The 15,183-nt window shown below is 32.7% G+C and overlaps 1 protein-coding gene across 8 annotated transcripts in view; it reads left to right on the top strand.

The window, feature by feature from the left end:
* The window catches only part of ASPH (aspartate beta-hydroxylase), a 112,793-nt gene that overhangs the window by 13,960 nt on the left and 83,650 nt on the right, over nucleotides 1-15,183 (top strand). For 5 of the 8 annotated variants that reach the window (XM_032180658.1, XM_032180657.1, XM_032180656.1 and 2 more), the window contains exons 2-4: nucleotides 2,264-2,413; nucleotides 3,232-3,276; nucleotides 4,514-4,582. In XM_032180658.1, the coding sequence (XP_032036549.1) occupies nucleotides 2,264-2,413; nucleotides 3,232-3,276; nucleotides 4,514-4,582 (264 nt within the window). Of the gene's footprint in view, nucleotides 1-2,263; nucleotides 2,414-3,231; nucleotides 3,277-4,513; nucleotides 4,583-10,580; nucleotides 11,646-15,183 lie in introns of those variants that run through there. The other 3 variants (XM_032180660.1, XM_032180661.1, XM_032180663.1) reach the window with 2 other exon arrangements.

The following is a 15,183-nucleotide window of genomic DNA, read 5'->3' as shown; positions in this document are numbered from 1 at the left end:
TCTTTATAATAGTAGTAATAACAAAATATTTTTAAAAATTAAATGCTGCACCAGTAAGGGCTGAAGTGAGCCAGCTATCTTTTATTGCTTTGAACTTGGTACATAGCACAATAAATGTAATAAAAGGTTAGTTCATTACAGCTATGAACCTGGTGAAAAGCAAGGTCTGAAAGTCCTTCTATATGATATCTGATGCAGATATAGGGAAATAAGCCACTAGTTTCTCATTATTTATCTCTAAAAAGCCACTCCCTTTTATTGTAAGGAGGAATCCTGGTAATACTTAGGTGTTCAGGGTATTTTAGTCTTTTTCCATGATCAGTGTTGACAAACGTTTTTTGGCAATTAGTATGATAAAGTTAACTCCCTATTTTATTATAGTTACAGTATTTTTGAAGAATGCAAGAAATAGTTTTACTTTAATAAATAGCTTGAACTATTGGTTTTCAACTGCTTTTTTGTCCCTTTGAAATGAGCCACCACTCAAAAGTTAGATAACTTTTCTAAATTAACCAAATGTAAATTATGTTCATCATTAAAATCATTATGTTCATCATTAAAATACTACATTTTAATGCTCCAGTGATTTTGAAGTGCATGTACATGTACATGTATGTGGTCAAGATCAAAATAGTTACTGTTTGCTTCTAATTTTATTGTTTTAATTTTGGAAAGGCTAGCAAGGGAAATATTGAGAATATTTTCTTGTTTGAGTCACTGCTATCATTTAGTATATTTTTAAAGATATATCTTGTATTTGATTTTTTTTTTTTTTTTTTTTTTTTCATATAAGGTCATTATTTTAAATGAAATTTCTCTATTTGAACGTAAAATTTCAGTTATATGCATCCTAAGCATTATGTGAAGTTTTAAGAACTTATTTTTGAAAACATTAAGAGTAACAGTGAATTTTGAGCTTCAGATTAATCACTTCTTAAAAAAAAAACTGTTGACTTAGTACAACAACTAATACTTACTTTTCTGGATTTGAGCTCTCAGCCTTCTGTCTCTGTACCTGAAACTGGATATTTTTTTTTTTTGTTCTTGCTCAGTTTCTTTTAACATTTTTACTTACATTTATGCTTGCTTGAGAGCATTTCTTTTTGTATCTATAATAAGATATTTGGTCATCATTGTCTGCAGAGTGAAAAACAATATTTTTAATATGGTTGATGGGCAGAGTTCAGGGAGACTTTTGTTTTCTTTGAAGAGTCAGTAAATCATGACAGCTGTCAGTTTGCAACTTGGGCATGGATTGCTGGACCCTGTTTGCCCTAGCCGTGGGACTGAATGTGGCTGAATGGGCAAAGGTGGTGCTTGAAGGGAATGAATCAGGGCTGGTCAACATGGAACTACAGCTGAGTGCCTTGCAGCAGTAAATTTCAGCAAGCAGAGGAATAGACCATGAGCTCTGGTGAAGAGCAGCAGACATCTGTTTGGATGCACATTTGCTCCATCTTTACCTAAACTGATCCTAAATTGGACCAAGCAATTTGTCTTCTGTACTGGTGGTGTGCATTTGAATGCCTCTGCCCCTACAGCTAGGTTGGCCCAGTGGTCTGTTTAGAACTACCACGTCTTTTATGTACACTGACTCCTGTTTGTGCTATTAGAGACAAGTCTGTGGTTTGCATTCAGTCCTTGTCATACTTTTACTTGCACGTTCCGCAGGTCACGAAGTTGTAAAGTACTCAATAGTAGTGAATCTCCAAACACTTCTAAGAAGCATGGGAGATGTTTTTAGTTACTAGAGTGCCTGATCTTGAAGTTTTACATTCAATATGGTTTAGATTTTAGATTCTTATGCTATTTGAATTTTCACGTTCATTTCATGAACTCTGTCAGTACTAACTAGCTTTGAAAGTCTTCATTGCTTTAGAAGAAATACTTTTGCTTAGAAGTGTTACTGCTGATTGGATTGCCCTCTGGTGGCAGTTTGAGAAGGCTTGGCACAAATGCCAAACATCTCAAAAATGTTAAGCTTTGTGTAAATATACACCAAAGGGGTAGAAGGAGGGGATTTCTAACTAAGCTGTTAAACACACTACCTGTGTTTTTTTTTTTTGTTTGTTTGTTTGTTTTTTTGTTTCTTATAGAGGCTTTACCACTTAGATAACCGTTAAGCTTTCCACTGGAATTCACAGTGATATGACACCTACAAGTCATAAGAAACCCACAAGATTTATAATTATATGCTTAATCATAATTTTTTAACTTGTATACAAATCCATTTGTTTTTAATTTGTTTGCCTTATTTTAACAGAGACTAAGCATGGAGGAAGCAAGAATGGAAAGAAAGAAGGCCTCTCTGGAAGCTCATTTTTCACTTGGTTTATGGTAATTGCTTTGCTGGGAGTTTGGACGTCAGTAGCAGTTGTCTGGTTTGAACTTGTAGATTATGAAGAAGTACTAGGTAAGAATTTTAAATCATAAAAGACCTTTCAAACATACTGTAACGTGCCGTAAATAGATGCCATTTTGCATTTCAGAGAGGAAACCAACTATTACGCATCATGTGAGTGCTACAGAGCAGTGCTTCACTAGCTAGCTGAATTGATTACTGCGGTGTTTGCAAGTGATCTACATAAGAATACACAATGTAATTCAGAAAGTACATTTTAATTCTGAACTCTATTCTGATGTTAAGATGGGATTCTCATAAGACTGAAGGAGGTTATTGAAATACTTGATGCATTTAAGAATTGAAGAAAACTTCAAGGATAAATCTTCATCTTTTTGTAACGTATACAGCAATTCAATTGGAACTTCAGCTTAAGATGCCTTGTTCCAATTTAAGCTTTCTAAACTTGCAGTAGAGGGTTGTTTGAAAGTAGGTGGCTAATATTGTTACTGTTCCTTTCATGGACTGTTGGCTATAGTGTCGGGACAATCAGTTGTCATCTTGTGAATGTGCTGTTGAATGACCTCAGCTTTAAGCTTGTAACAGTGCAAATTGTATCTCAATATGACAATAAGATAGTGTTGTTTATATAGTATCCAAGGATGGCAATTAATGTTTCAACTTTCAAGATGTATGACTATAGGTAGACCTTATGTTGTAGGTTTCGAAGTGCACTTCTACAACTGGTGATTTTACAGGCTTTACAGCTTTACGAGTCTGTTGGTACATCATTTTTGATCTGGACTAATTTTAAGAGAAGCTTCTAGTTTGAAATTTAATTAGGTGTAGTGATGCAAATAATGGTTTCTATATTTTTACCATGCATGCAGCCAAAGCAAAGGATTTCCGTTATAACTTGTCAGAGGTACTACAAGGTAGGATATTAGAGAAATAAGCTTGCTTTTCTGTCCCTTGGCTAGAAATTGTTTTAATTCTTAATTTTTAAAAAAATACTGTTCTCCTATAATGCCATGATAGTCGTTTTTCATCTTCCTAATTCTTTGCCCTGTTTTTGAATATGATACTGTTCTTTTTATTTTTAGTATACTTACAGTATATTTATTCTACTTATTGTGCTTAACCTTAAGTAAATAAAGATCTTTTCTAATTGGTAGCTTTGGTGCAATGGTAATGACCTTATTTTTGCGTAGTCTAGACCTATTGCTGAATTTTTTTCTTTCACAAAACTGTTCAATAATTTTCTAAGTATCATATTAAGAACTATATTTCATTTAATGTACTTGCACTCATGTTCTGCCTTCATTTAGAGAGGGACAAATTTAATAATAAGCTGGCAAACTGTAAGGAATAAGAGTTCTGCAAAAAGTGTACAGAGTTTCTATCCTATTTGAAGTTAAGCTTGAATTTTATTAGAGCTAATTAGCTCTCTACTCACCTGGTGATCCCAAGACACTTATAATCGTGGATACCATAATCCTATGCTAAAAATTCTTTTTGAAGAGAAACTGGATTCTCCTCTTGATTATATTTAAGGCTGGTAGAGCTGCAGTTACCAGAGTAAAAGTGAGATGTCTGTTCTTAGTCACATGTAAAAAGGTGGACAAAATTTTGTCTGCACTGAATGTAATACAGTTGTTGATAGTTAGGAATGTTCTTTCTTTGTCCAGGAAGTATGTTGCTTTCCTTCTATTATCTTAGCACTGAAAATAAAATTGTGGGTGTATCTTAATTCTGAGAATTTAGAATTGCAAGAAGCATATAATCTGAAAATAAATGGTGGTTATTTGATTAACTTTTGTTTTAATATTTTGTTTCTATTCTTAAACGTGGTGACTGTTAAATTTGCTTTTGAGCAAAGCATATTGAGTTAAATTGCATCACTGAATTATGTATTTGTTTTAAACCTGTGAGCACTGAATTAAAAGCATGCAAAAAGACCAAGTATTCAGTCTGAAGTCTATGAAATGAAGAAAGGGAGTAAAAATATTTGTAGTATTTTCCAGGAAACTTAAAATGTGGTTAAGGCAAGACTAAATAATCAAAAACGATATTGTATCAGTCTAGTGTTGACCATCAGCCATTATGCACTAAAAATGTGTTGGAAACAAGCTGCTGAATGCCAAATTCTCTCTTCTTCCTCTCTGTTTTTAGGCAAGCTTGGGATATACGATGCTGATGGAGATGGAGATTTTGATGTGGAAGATGCTAAAGTATTGCTAGGCAAGTACAAACACAGGACGAATAATCAGAATAATCAGTATAATTTAGTTGTAATATTCATGTTCCATTTTTGTTTATAATCAAAACAATTTTGTTTTTTCCTCATTGAATAATTTAAAATTATTTAATTGTGATGTCTTATTTCTCATCCAAGTTGTAGGACTTATAGCACTAAAAGTGGAAAGCACATGATTACTTGTAGGATGGTTTTGAAGTTATCAGTTGTTGCAAGATCATTGTGATTATTAATAAATTAATCAGAGGCAGGGCTTAAGATGCTTTAAGAGTTGAAACATTGTTCATGTAAACATGTTAAGCCAGGTCCATTTTAAAATGAGTTCTAACAAGCCTTTGTTATGTGACTGCAACTATTTGTTTAGTGTATTTTGTACTGTCTTCCCTCTATTCTGAGTTCTCCAAAAGTCTGTTTGTTTTCTTTGCCCTTTCAAAAGCTAAATGGCATTAAACACTTGTTTTAAGCACTTTCCCTTGTATTTTGGGAGAAAGTCTTTCAGCTCGCTAGGTTTCTTCAAAAGGAAGCTGTAATTGCCAGACCTACTTTGTGATTGTGCTAGAAGATGTAGGTAAAATAGCACTACCATCTACATATTCACAGACAAGCATTGGATAGATACCTCTAAAAGTGATACTGGGAAGTTTATTTAACTGATTGGTAGAAATATAAACCTGTTCTGATTACAGAAACCTAGCAAGTTAAATAAAAAATGACCAACACCTCCTCCCCCCCCCCCCCCCCCCCCCCCAAAAAAAAAAAAAAAAAAAAAAAAAACAAGCAACTCTGGCAGAGTTAATAGTTTGAGCAGAGGGGAAGCTGGAATATCTCAAACTGGTCAAACTTATTAATAGTATAGTGTGGCATGCTATTGGGAAGTCCTACTCGATAAAAATCAGTTTCTTGTCAGTTTATTTTTTTCTCTACTTGTGTTTGAAGAAATAAGTAAGTGTCTTTTAGGGGTGGCATTTTTTTAATCCCATCACAGTTAAAGAAAACCCATGTAATAAAAATTACTGAACCTGTTTGTAGTGGTGTGAATGTGAGAGGCACTCCAGAGATCTCCAGTTCTCTGAGGGTCTTCAGAGATAGAATTTGTGTATTAAATAGTGAATAAGATAACATTTTGCATCATTGTAATCCTAATCTTTCTCTGTCTGTTATGTAGTGTGTGGAAAGTGGATATCAATTTCTGTGGGTCAGATTAGTTTCATTCAGACTGCCAAGGTGGTCACCAGAAACATGCTGCTGCTTTGTTAAATCTGTTTTATGCAACATGATATAGCTGGGAATTCTGCCCGTACATGACAGCGTTTCTATTATAAGCTTGCCTTATCATGCATTTAAACTTCATACTTCAAGTGTGACACTAGAAGGTCACATATCAAAAGTTATTTTTTATTACTTTTGAAAACTGCCTTAGAAATGAGATTTCATCTTATTTACATTTAAGAGTATTTTCAGCAGCACAAATGAAATTGTAAGTTTTATAAAGTTACTGAACATAGATGCAGATTATAAGTATAAAAATGTTTTCTAATAACTGACATAATACCAATTGAAGCTCTTAGGAACTTACTATGCTTGTTGGTGTTTAAAATATACTTTAAAAAAATGAACAGCAGTATTATTTATGCAGACTAAATTATTTTATTGATACAGAATCTGAAAGACTAGATTCCCTCTTGAGGAATTTGTGTTCCAGAAATGAGTCTTTGAAGTTAGTAAAGAAGACACAGTAAGCCTATATTCAACTGCATTAGGGTAACTTTCTACATATCGAATGCATGGCTCCTTTATATTTTTATTTGTGGGGCTTTTGTTAGTACATATGCTATGCTTGAAGACTTGTGACACAGAGGAAAATCCCAGGAAGTCACAACAAGTTGGTTTCTCTGTTGACTTAAAAAACAACAAAAACAAACAAACAAACAAAAAACAAAACAAAACAAAAAAACGATATTACTGTGTGTATACTTCTAGGAAGTCATATGCTTTTTAATTTTCTGGTCTTTAGCTATTGCCAAACCACTGTGTATATTAAAATCTCTGGCACCTGCAGTGGTTTACTGTTGTATGCTTCTATAACTTTGTTATACAAAATTTCAGTTCACATTTTTAATGACTAATGTATTTTGAAGTTCATTTAATTTTTGAGAAATATTTATAACATAAATTTATGTTTCAAAAATTGTTTTAGTAGCTGATACTTAGTTTTCTGTAGTACTTGGACATACCTAAGTAGAAAGATTAAAATGTGTGATTTTATTTCTTGTATGTATAAGTTACAGGGACAATTATTTTGATTTTTATGAAATCAAAGAAGGTTTTACGACTCTTAATACTTTTGTTCAAGTATTTGTGGATTTTGAAAACTGTAGAAAGTGTGTTCTTCCACCTCTCCTCCTGCCCCCATTCTGTAGCAAAAGAAATAAGAAGAAAAAACAACTGAAAATCCAGTCAGCCAAACTCAAATATTTGTTGAGTTAGTTTCGTATTCATTTTTTAAAACTTACCTGGGGTTGAAATGTGAAGGAACCTACAGGCATTATGGAAAAAAAAAAAAACAAAACACTATTGAAGTTAGTCTACAGTTATCTCGCAGGTTCTTCCTGTTTCACAGGTATTTGTAAGGATCTATTTACTGATTTCCTTTTGGTGACTGCAAGAGAGGTTTCTTAATCTGCTCCTTTGAAGGCTTCTGTTATCAATAATTCTCTTCCCACTTTTTGTCTACCTCACTTTGATTGTTCTTTGAAAGAAATAATCCTCTTAACTAGGAAGGATAAAATAGTCTTTCAAACTTCTAAAAACTTTGGTTTTGCTGATAAGGAGGAGTGTCATATCTCTGTATTCACTTTAGCTCAGTGTAGAGAAACAGTGGTTTTACCACTTTATATATAACCAAATATATATGTATGTATATATATATAGGGAACACCTGTGTCTGTCTGAATCCTCAGAGCTATTTTTAATACCTCACTTCTTTTTAACAAGCAACAATCTCCTGAGAAATTCTACTTAAATAACTGCAGTAGTTAGTACAATTTTTTTGCACTGCAGTTGCAGAAAATGGAAAGGGGGGGGGGGGGGGGGGGGGGGGAGAGAGAACTAACCTGGTGTATCAGTGAACAGTCAAAGGCAAGTATGAGCATCTACAAACCATTTCTTCCAGCTTGCCTACATGTATAGTAAAAGTGATAATAATAAAAAATACGTATGTACTTGCAAGCAATCATACAAAGATTGATTGAACATTCAGAAAATGTGATGAGATAGTAGAAATTCAGAGGTTTTTGTTTATACGTGGTTCATTTATTCAGGATAATTTTCATACTCTTTTCTATTTTTTATTATGTTCTGTTGTAGCACATTCAAATTTTGAAGTCTTGCATATGCTCACTCTCCTAGAATAGGTGTTTGCAGGAGCAGACAGACTTTCTCTCTCTTGATAAATAAATGATAAATATAAATAAATGTTAATGATAAATATAAATAAATGATAAATAAAACCTGCAAGTGGTTGCATTAACATTGTTGAATAAAGATTTTGATTTCTCAGATATGTGTTTGACTTGATTGGCAACGTATAGACTTCTCCTGAAATAAAGCAATTGTTTCCTATAAGTCACTGAATTGGCATGTTATGGCCTTATAGGGGAGTGTTGTGTTTTTTTGTCACCAGTTTCAGGTGGTATCTACCATGTTTGTGTTTGTTTATGAATTTTATTTTAAAAAGTAGTTATTCTCACTTATATAGGAATGAAAAATGTAGGCAATCCCTGCTGTGCCAGAAGTTGGGCATCATAAAAGGCAAAAATAGGTTGAATATGGATTACTGGTACTTTTTTATTTCAACTTTTTCTAGGAAAGAAAAAAGAATATATGAAATAGTGTTATTTTCTATAGCTCAGACTAAAGTTTTGTTTTTCTTTTATATTTAAAGGTCATTATATGCATCTTGGATAGGTTTTGTAAAAAGTTATAAAGAAAGGGTTTTGGTTTCATTTATGTTGTTGTTGGGGTGTTCTTGTTTTTTTTTTTTTTTTCCCAAAAGGAATGTAAGATCCCTCACAGTTTCTGTGGTTCTCCTTGGTGTCCTACTAATCATTTTCAAAGAAAATATACTGGTATACGCCACGTTGTATTTCACAAATTTAATTGTCCGAGAGCCGCCTTCTTGATTTAGGACAAGAGTAGGAGCTGCTTTATGGTTATTCACATGTTTACAGAAATGCTACCTGAAATCTATGTGGTTTTGTTTTTCTTTTTGATGACAGATTCCAAAAAAATAGAGCTATACAAATATTTTGTAATTTAGTGTTTATAACTTTTGATTTTACTTTTTTTAGATACAAGTTTTTATTCTTAAATTGAAATGTCATTCTTCAGTATATATATCTTGGTTAATTGGGTTTGTGTCATTTGGTCCAAGGTTTGAAAACAAATTAGAATGATGACTGACTGTTTTACATAAAGTTAAGTCTATAAAATTTAATCTTTATAGAACTAAGCCATGGAAGAAGTTGGAGAGGGATATTTATAAAACCTTGATTGCTTCCTGGATTCAGTCTGTCGTTTTTAAGCTGTTTGGGCTATCCAGTGAAAAATTAAAGAGAATGGCTGGTCACTCAAGTAGAGGTTCTGGACATCCAGGTACAAGGATGTGGAACATCAAAGACTTGGAAGTTTCCTCAGAATTATCATTGATACTTTCACTGTGCTGTAAGAAAAATACGCTGAAATGTTAAATGTCTGCCGTAAACTTCTTTATCTTGAATGTTTCATTAACCTGCACCTAATCTTGCTTTGTAGTCTGCACGTGCAACATGTTCACTTAATTTTATGTCTCAACAATCTGTCTTCTCCCCTAGTCCGCTTTTCTGCTCTATCTTCCAACACAAACGAAGGTTTGTTCTGGTTAGAAATAGGGAAAGTTCTTCTCTGTCCTGCTTTAAAGCTTTCTAATTACTGGTGTTTATCATTGCTTGATCATTCTGTTGTACTTTTCCCTGAATGGAAAAGTTGAAATGTTCTAATTTAGTTACTGCAAAACAGTAGGTTTTAATTAAAAACAAACATTAACCCTGCTTTTGTTTGTATTTCAAATGACAGTTAGATTGGTGTGTCTTGTAGCTCAAGATAGCAAGTCTTGGTCTTAAATATCAGAAATGACAAGCTTGCTTTTCACTGCTCTGCTCATCTCTACTGTAGACATCTTGAGTCTACTTTAGATTTTCTATGTAGCAATTCATAAGGATTACAAAAAAAAAATCTCCCTTTATACTGGGTACTTCCTTGTTTTTATCTAGCTTTCTGTTTTTCTGTATGTCCTCAAATTTGGAATTAATTCCTGAGGATTGAGGATATCACGTTGAATGTAGGTCATAGAAAAAACAATTGAGAAGCATGTTCAGAAAAAAAAAAAGGCACCAAAGAAAAAACTAAAAAACATGCCCCCCATCCCTAACAATCAGTCCTTACTTCTAAGCAAAATCAAAATTGTGCCTGACGGAGTAAATATAATGCTTAATAATATGTCTGTGACAAGATTGTTTCCTTTTAAATATTTTTCTCAGTTACCTATTGCAAACCTCTGAGGTTTGAACATAATGTTTTTAAAAAGTAAAGGCAAATTAGATGATATTAAGTAGTGTAGGATTCATGTCTTACTGTTTTAAAAACTTTCTTAAAGTAAATATTACAGTAAGAAAACTGAATATAGACAAATTTGTTTTTAAGATTAAGAACAGTAGCAAAGCTGCCTTCAGTTTTAAGATTTTCGCATAATATTGTGCATGTTTATTGTCCAAATTGTACTTTGAAAGATTATACTTTCCTAACATCTTTCTATTTCCTAATTAGCTCTTCTATAAAGACTGCTGTCTGTGACATGAGTTGTCTTTCACAGATCCTCCTTTTACAGTTTCCTCTTTCCACCTAACTGCTGTCCTTTTTTTCTCTCTTTCCTCTATTCTTGTGTAGGCCTGACCAAAGATGGCAGTAATGAAAATATTGATTCCCTTGAGGAAGTCCTTAATATTTTAGCAGAGGAAAGCTCTGATTGGTTTTATGGCTTTCTCTCATTTCTCTATGATGTATTGACTCCTTTTGAAATACTAGAAGAAGAAGAGAGCGAAGCTGCAGATGATGTTGATGGTACGTCACAGAATGAAGGGGTTCAGGGAAAAAAGACTTGTGTTATTTTGGATTTACAGAACCAATGACCGAAAGACTAATTAGATTGGCTTTCAAAAATGTCCATGAAATCATCAGTCTTAATATGACAGGAATTTCTGGCATTGAGGAAAATGGACACTATAAATATTGAACTAAAATCAGCCATGCAACGTAGATTTGATAGTTGAAAGCCTTTCAGCGACTTTTCCATTTTTGTGACAGGAAGACAAATACTACGCAGTTGTGTAAATATGTAGAATAAAACGTGTCTGCAGTTGTGTAGTTGGCTTGTGTATGTGCTTTAATTTGTGCACTTTGTGCACAAAACTTACAAAACTAAGTGTAATAACCTCTACTGTTAACGCTGTAACATTTGTCTTTATACAAAACGTTAACTGAAGCATTTTGTAACTGCTTTGATTGTAAAGTATTCTGGCATGACTGCATTATGTAAATACATATTTATATGTTAATCCTTAATGTGGACATAACAATGATAATTCTCTTGTGAAATATAATTTTAATAAATAATTTTATGATTCACTGATTTCTCAGATAGATACTTTTTACTTGTTTTATTAAAAGCACTTTATCTAAAAGTGCTGAAAAACTTTACCGAGATTAATTCTAAGCTAGCTAATGTCTGTTGCATTCAGAAGATATGTCATTATATGGTCTTATTCCCCCCTGATTTGTCTGTTTTCAAGCTAAATTTTCATTATTTTTTTCAATAACAATCACAATCACACTGCAAAGGTTATTCTGGATTTGATTTTCTTTTAAGGTGGGCCTTTTGTGGAAGTGGTAAGCTGTGATTGTATGTTTCATATGTAATGCTGAATATATTAAAGATTAGAAATTAGAATGTAATGTCTTCTATTCCTTGCAAAGTTCAAGAACTAAACACAATTTTTTACCCTTTTCTATGAAACTTTTGATAGTGGTTCAAAAAATATTGTACGAGTGTACAATAAAGGTGCATGAGTTCCATCTGCTATCATAAAGCTACTGGTATAGAAAGGGTAATTTGTAACTGTATTCTGCAATTTTCATCAAGTCCTAAAAGGTGAAACTGTGCTGTAATTTTAATACAGGAATAGTGTACTTACAGTATTATTAATAATATATTAAATTGCTTATAGAGATGCCTGCTATGTTTATGCTTGTATCGGTTCCCCACATAAAGTTTATGCTCAAATTGTAACTGTATTGGATGCAAGGTGAAATTTCAACCTCTTTTTAAATCAAATTAATTTCCACTTGCTTCAGCATGGCAATTTTAAAGCTATTTACCATGTGTTTCAAAATTTAACATTATAATTAAACCACCCAGCTATAAGAATGTTCTCAATCTTTAAAAAAGTTATAAATAGAAAATGTTAGTGTTAAGCAAGTTGTTTAAAAAAAACAAACAAACAAAACACTTCTTTTAAAGTGAAGTCTGCCACTTAAGATTTACATACAAGTAGAGCCATAAGAACATAAACTATTTTATTTGGAATATTTGTGGATTACAATATCAGAAAGTTAATAATGCATATTTTTAGTCTTTGCTATGGGATATACGAAGCATTATGCAAAGAAAAAAATGATACTTTATGAAAATTGGGTATCATGGAATTCATACCAAATAGTTAAAATACACGTTGATAATCTGATGAAGTTTCACGTGAAATAGAGAGAGAGAGTACTTGAACTGTGAAAAAAGTTGCAAACACTGAAATAGGGCATAGTTATAACAGTATACAATTACTTAATGTCAACTTGAGCGTAATGAGATGAAATGCAGGTGGAGTTCTGAGTTAGTACGGAAGTTCCTTGTTGATTCTATTAAATGTGTGGAAAAAGATGAACAGTAGATGAATTCTAGGGTGTTTAGTTTCCAGAATGTAGGTTTTTCAGAAGTCTTAGCTCTTGCTTGTGCTAGTTCCTGCTGAATAAACAATAAACACTCGTGATGGGCATTGCTTCAGGACTCGTCAAAGCCCTCCTGGAGTTTAAGATAAAGACTTTTGATCTTAATGAATCACATATAATTATTGTTACTGCAAGCATCACTTGTCCAGTAGGAATGGTAGTAAGATACAGATGAGTCTTCAATTATACCGGCACTTTCAAAATAAATAAACAAAAGCAGTAAGAATTGTCGTAAGATAGAAGTGGACCAGTAAGAGTGGTAATAAGATTTAGATGAGTCTTCAATTATACCAGACAGCAATTTTCAAAATAAATAAACAAAAGCAATTTACCAGCCAAAAAGTTAAGCTGAATATAATATACAAATAGCCAAGGAAAAAATGACTATATCTCAACAGTTGCTTCTAAGTCAACAGCATGTGTTTGATATTAGTTGAGGAAGTTGAAATGTTAATTTTGTTGTTTGCTTTGGGGTGACTATCAGTGATACAAAATACAGTCAGTAAATTAATGTTTGAACTGAAATCCAAAGAACTTAAAGTGCTTAAGAATTAAAATTTAAAAAGCAAAGCTGCTGCTTTGTACCTACAGTTTTTAAGACCTTTAAAATAAGAGTAAAAGGAAATAAATGTTTTCATGAGGAAAGTATAATGTGTAATATAATAACAGGACATTGCTAATTTTCACAGCTACTTAAGAATGAAAATTTAGTAATTTACGTAAAATTGAAAACATTTTTCATTAGCCACTTTCATGTTCCTTGTAGATCACTTAAATTAGATTTTACAAAACTACGCAAGGAAATACGTGACTAAAGTTAGTCTTAGTTTTATCACCGTTTTGAGAAGTACGTGGGATGCTTTGTGTTGCTCTTTTCTAGTGTTTGTAAATGTTTGATATTTTAACTGCCAGTCTTCAGCAGAGGTTTACATGTTTTGAACAAAATACTGCACTAACCTTAGTAGCATAAGCTGTTGTTGCTCGCTTTAATGTGATACTAATGTAAATAAATTATAGGGACTAAAAAAAACTTAGTACCCTTAAGTCTGAAATAACTGAGAACTTAAAGGTTTGAACCCTGGATTTCTGTGACCACCTTCAACAATATTTAATTTAAAAATAAGAGGGTAATTTACATGGGGTAAAATAAAACAACAAAAACAAAAACCACACAGTGCATGTAAAGGAACTTAGAATCGCATAGAATAAGCAGGAAAATGTTGCGTATCTCTTGAAATAATGACAGCAACTTTTGCCAATACTTTTTTTCTCAAAAATGAGCTTTTTGAGAACTTGTTCAATTTTTTGTTTCAAGGTTGGTGAATGCTGTTTATCACCTGTAGGTTTTATAGTACACTAGTCTTGTGTTACTAGTGTCTCCAGTGACTGGCCTTAGAAGAAATTAAATTTTTATGAGAGTTACTCATGAGTTACAGTTGTGTGGAGGGGTAGAAGAATGCATTGAAACATTAGGAGGATTTTCATTTCAATTCATAATAGTTAATAGATAGGAAAAGAAAACACCTGTATTGTAAACATGATTTGATTCAAATTTGACAACATTTGAAAGCTGTTGTGTGCAGTTCAACTGTTATGGACAGATGTATACTATTTTCCTCATTGAATTGCAAGTTAAGCAGCTCTCATAATGATGAAACAGAAGCATGAAATAAATACTCTTATTTCATATAGTCAGGTAGGATAAATTCTTCAAGTTGAAGTTAATAAAGACAAAAAACTTGTCTGTTGGTTTCTTATGTCTTATCATACAAGATGCAAGATACATTCATGTTTGTGACAGAAAAGAAACTGCTTTCTGTCCTTTGTGTCTGATTTGGACATCTAAAATTGGGCGGAATGGCATTTTAAAGTAACTTACTGAGAACTGATTGTTCTGTTTTAATTTCTTGCGCCAGTTGTGGGAATTAAAAAGCTGGTTTGTATTTGGGAAGGTTACAGGCTTTCGTATGCCTGGCATTCTGCATACAGTTAATGAATTAAAAAAAAAATAAATCAATTTAAGGTAAGTATGTGCTAGCCTTCTTGTCAGCAAGCTGTTTGGTTTGGCAGAAGAACTTGTATACACCATGTAGTATATTATAAATACTACAGGCATTTGCAGGTGCGTATTCAAACAATAATAGCTTTTTTTGACTAGCAGTTCTTCTGGAGACAGTAAATAAAAGAAGGACTAAAAAGCAGTCTGATAACAGTTCTGCCTTACAGATTTTTTTATTACTTTTTGAGTTCTGCAATTTTAACATCTCTTGATAATTTTCTGTGTGCTAAGGGAGGCTTTGTGTACAAAAAAAAAAATCTATTGTGTAATAAAATTAAATTTTATTTCTGTTTTCACATTTGATGGGACCTTATGAGTTAAGGGAAGAGTCAGAATGCAAGCTGTAATGGATAAAGCTTGATGCTTTCTGTTCCATTGCCTAGGCTTTGCACAAATTGCAGTAGGGTAGCACATTACAGTTTCATAGCTGTT

Source organism: Aythya fuligula, chromosome 2 (assembly GCF_009819795.1).
Source record: "Aythya fuligula isolate bAytFul2 chromosome 2, bAytFul2.pri, whole genome shotgun sequence".
Classification (NCBI taxonomy): Eukaryota; Metazoa; Chordata; class Aves; order Anseriformes; family Anatidae; genus Aythya; species Aythya fuligula.
Note: the sequence above shows the minus strand (reverse complement) of the source record. Positions and strands in the feature narration are given on the sequence as shown.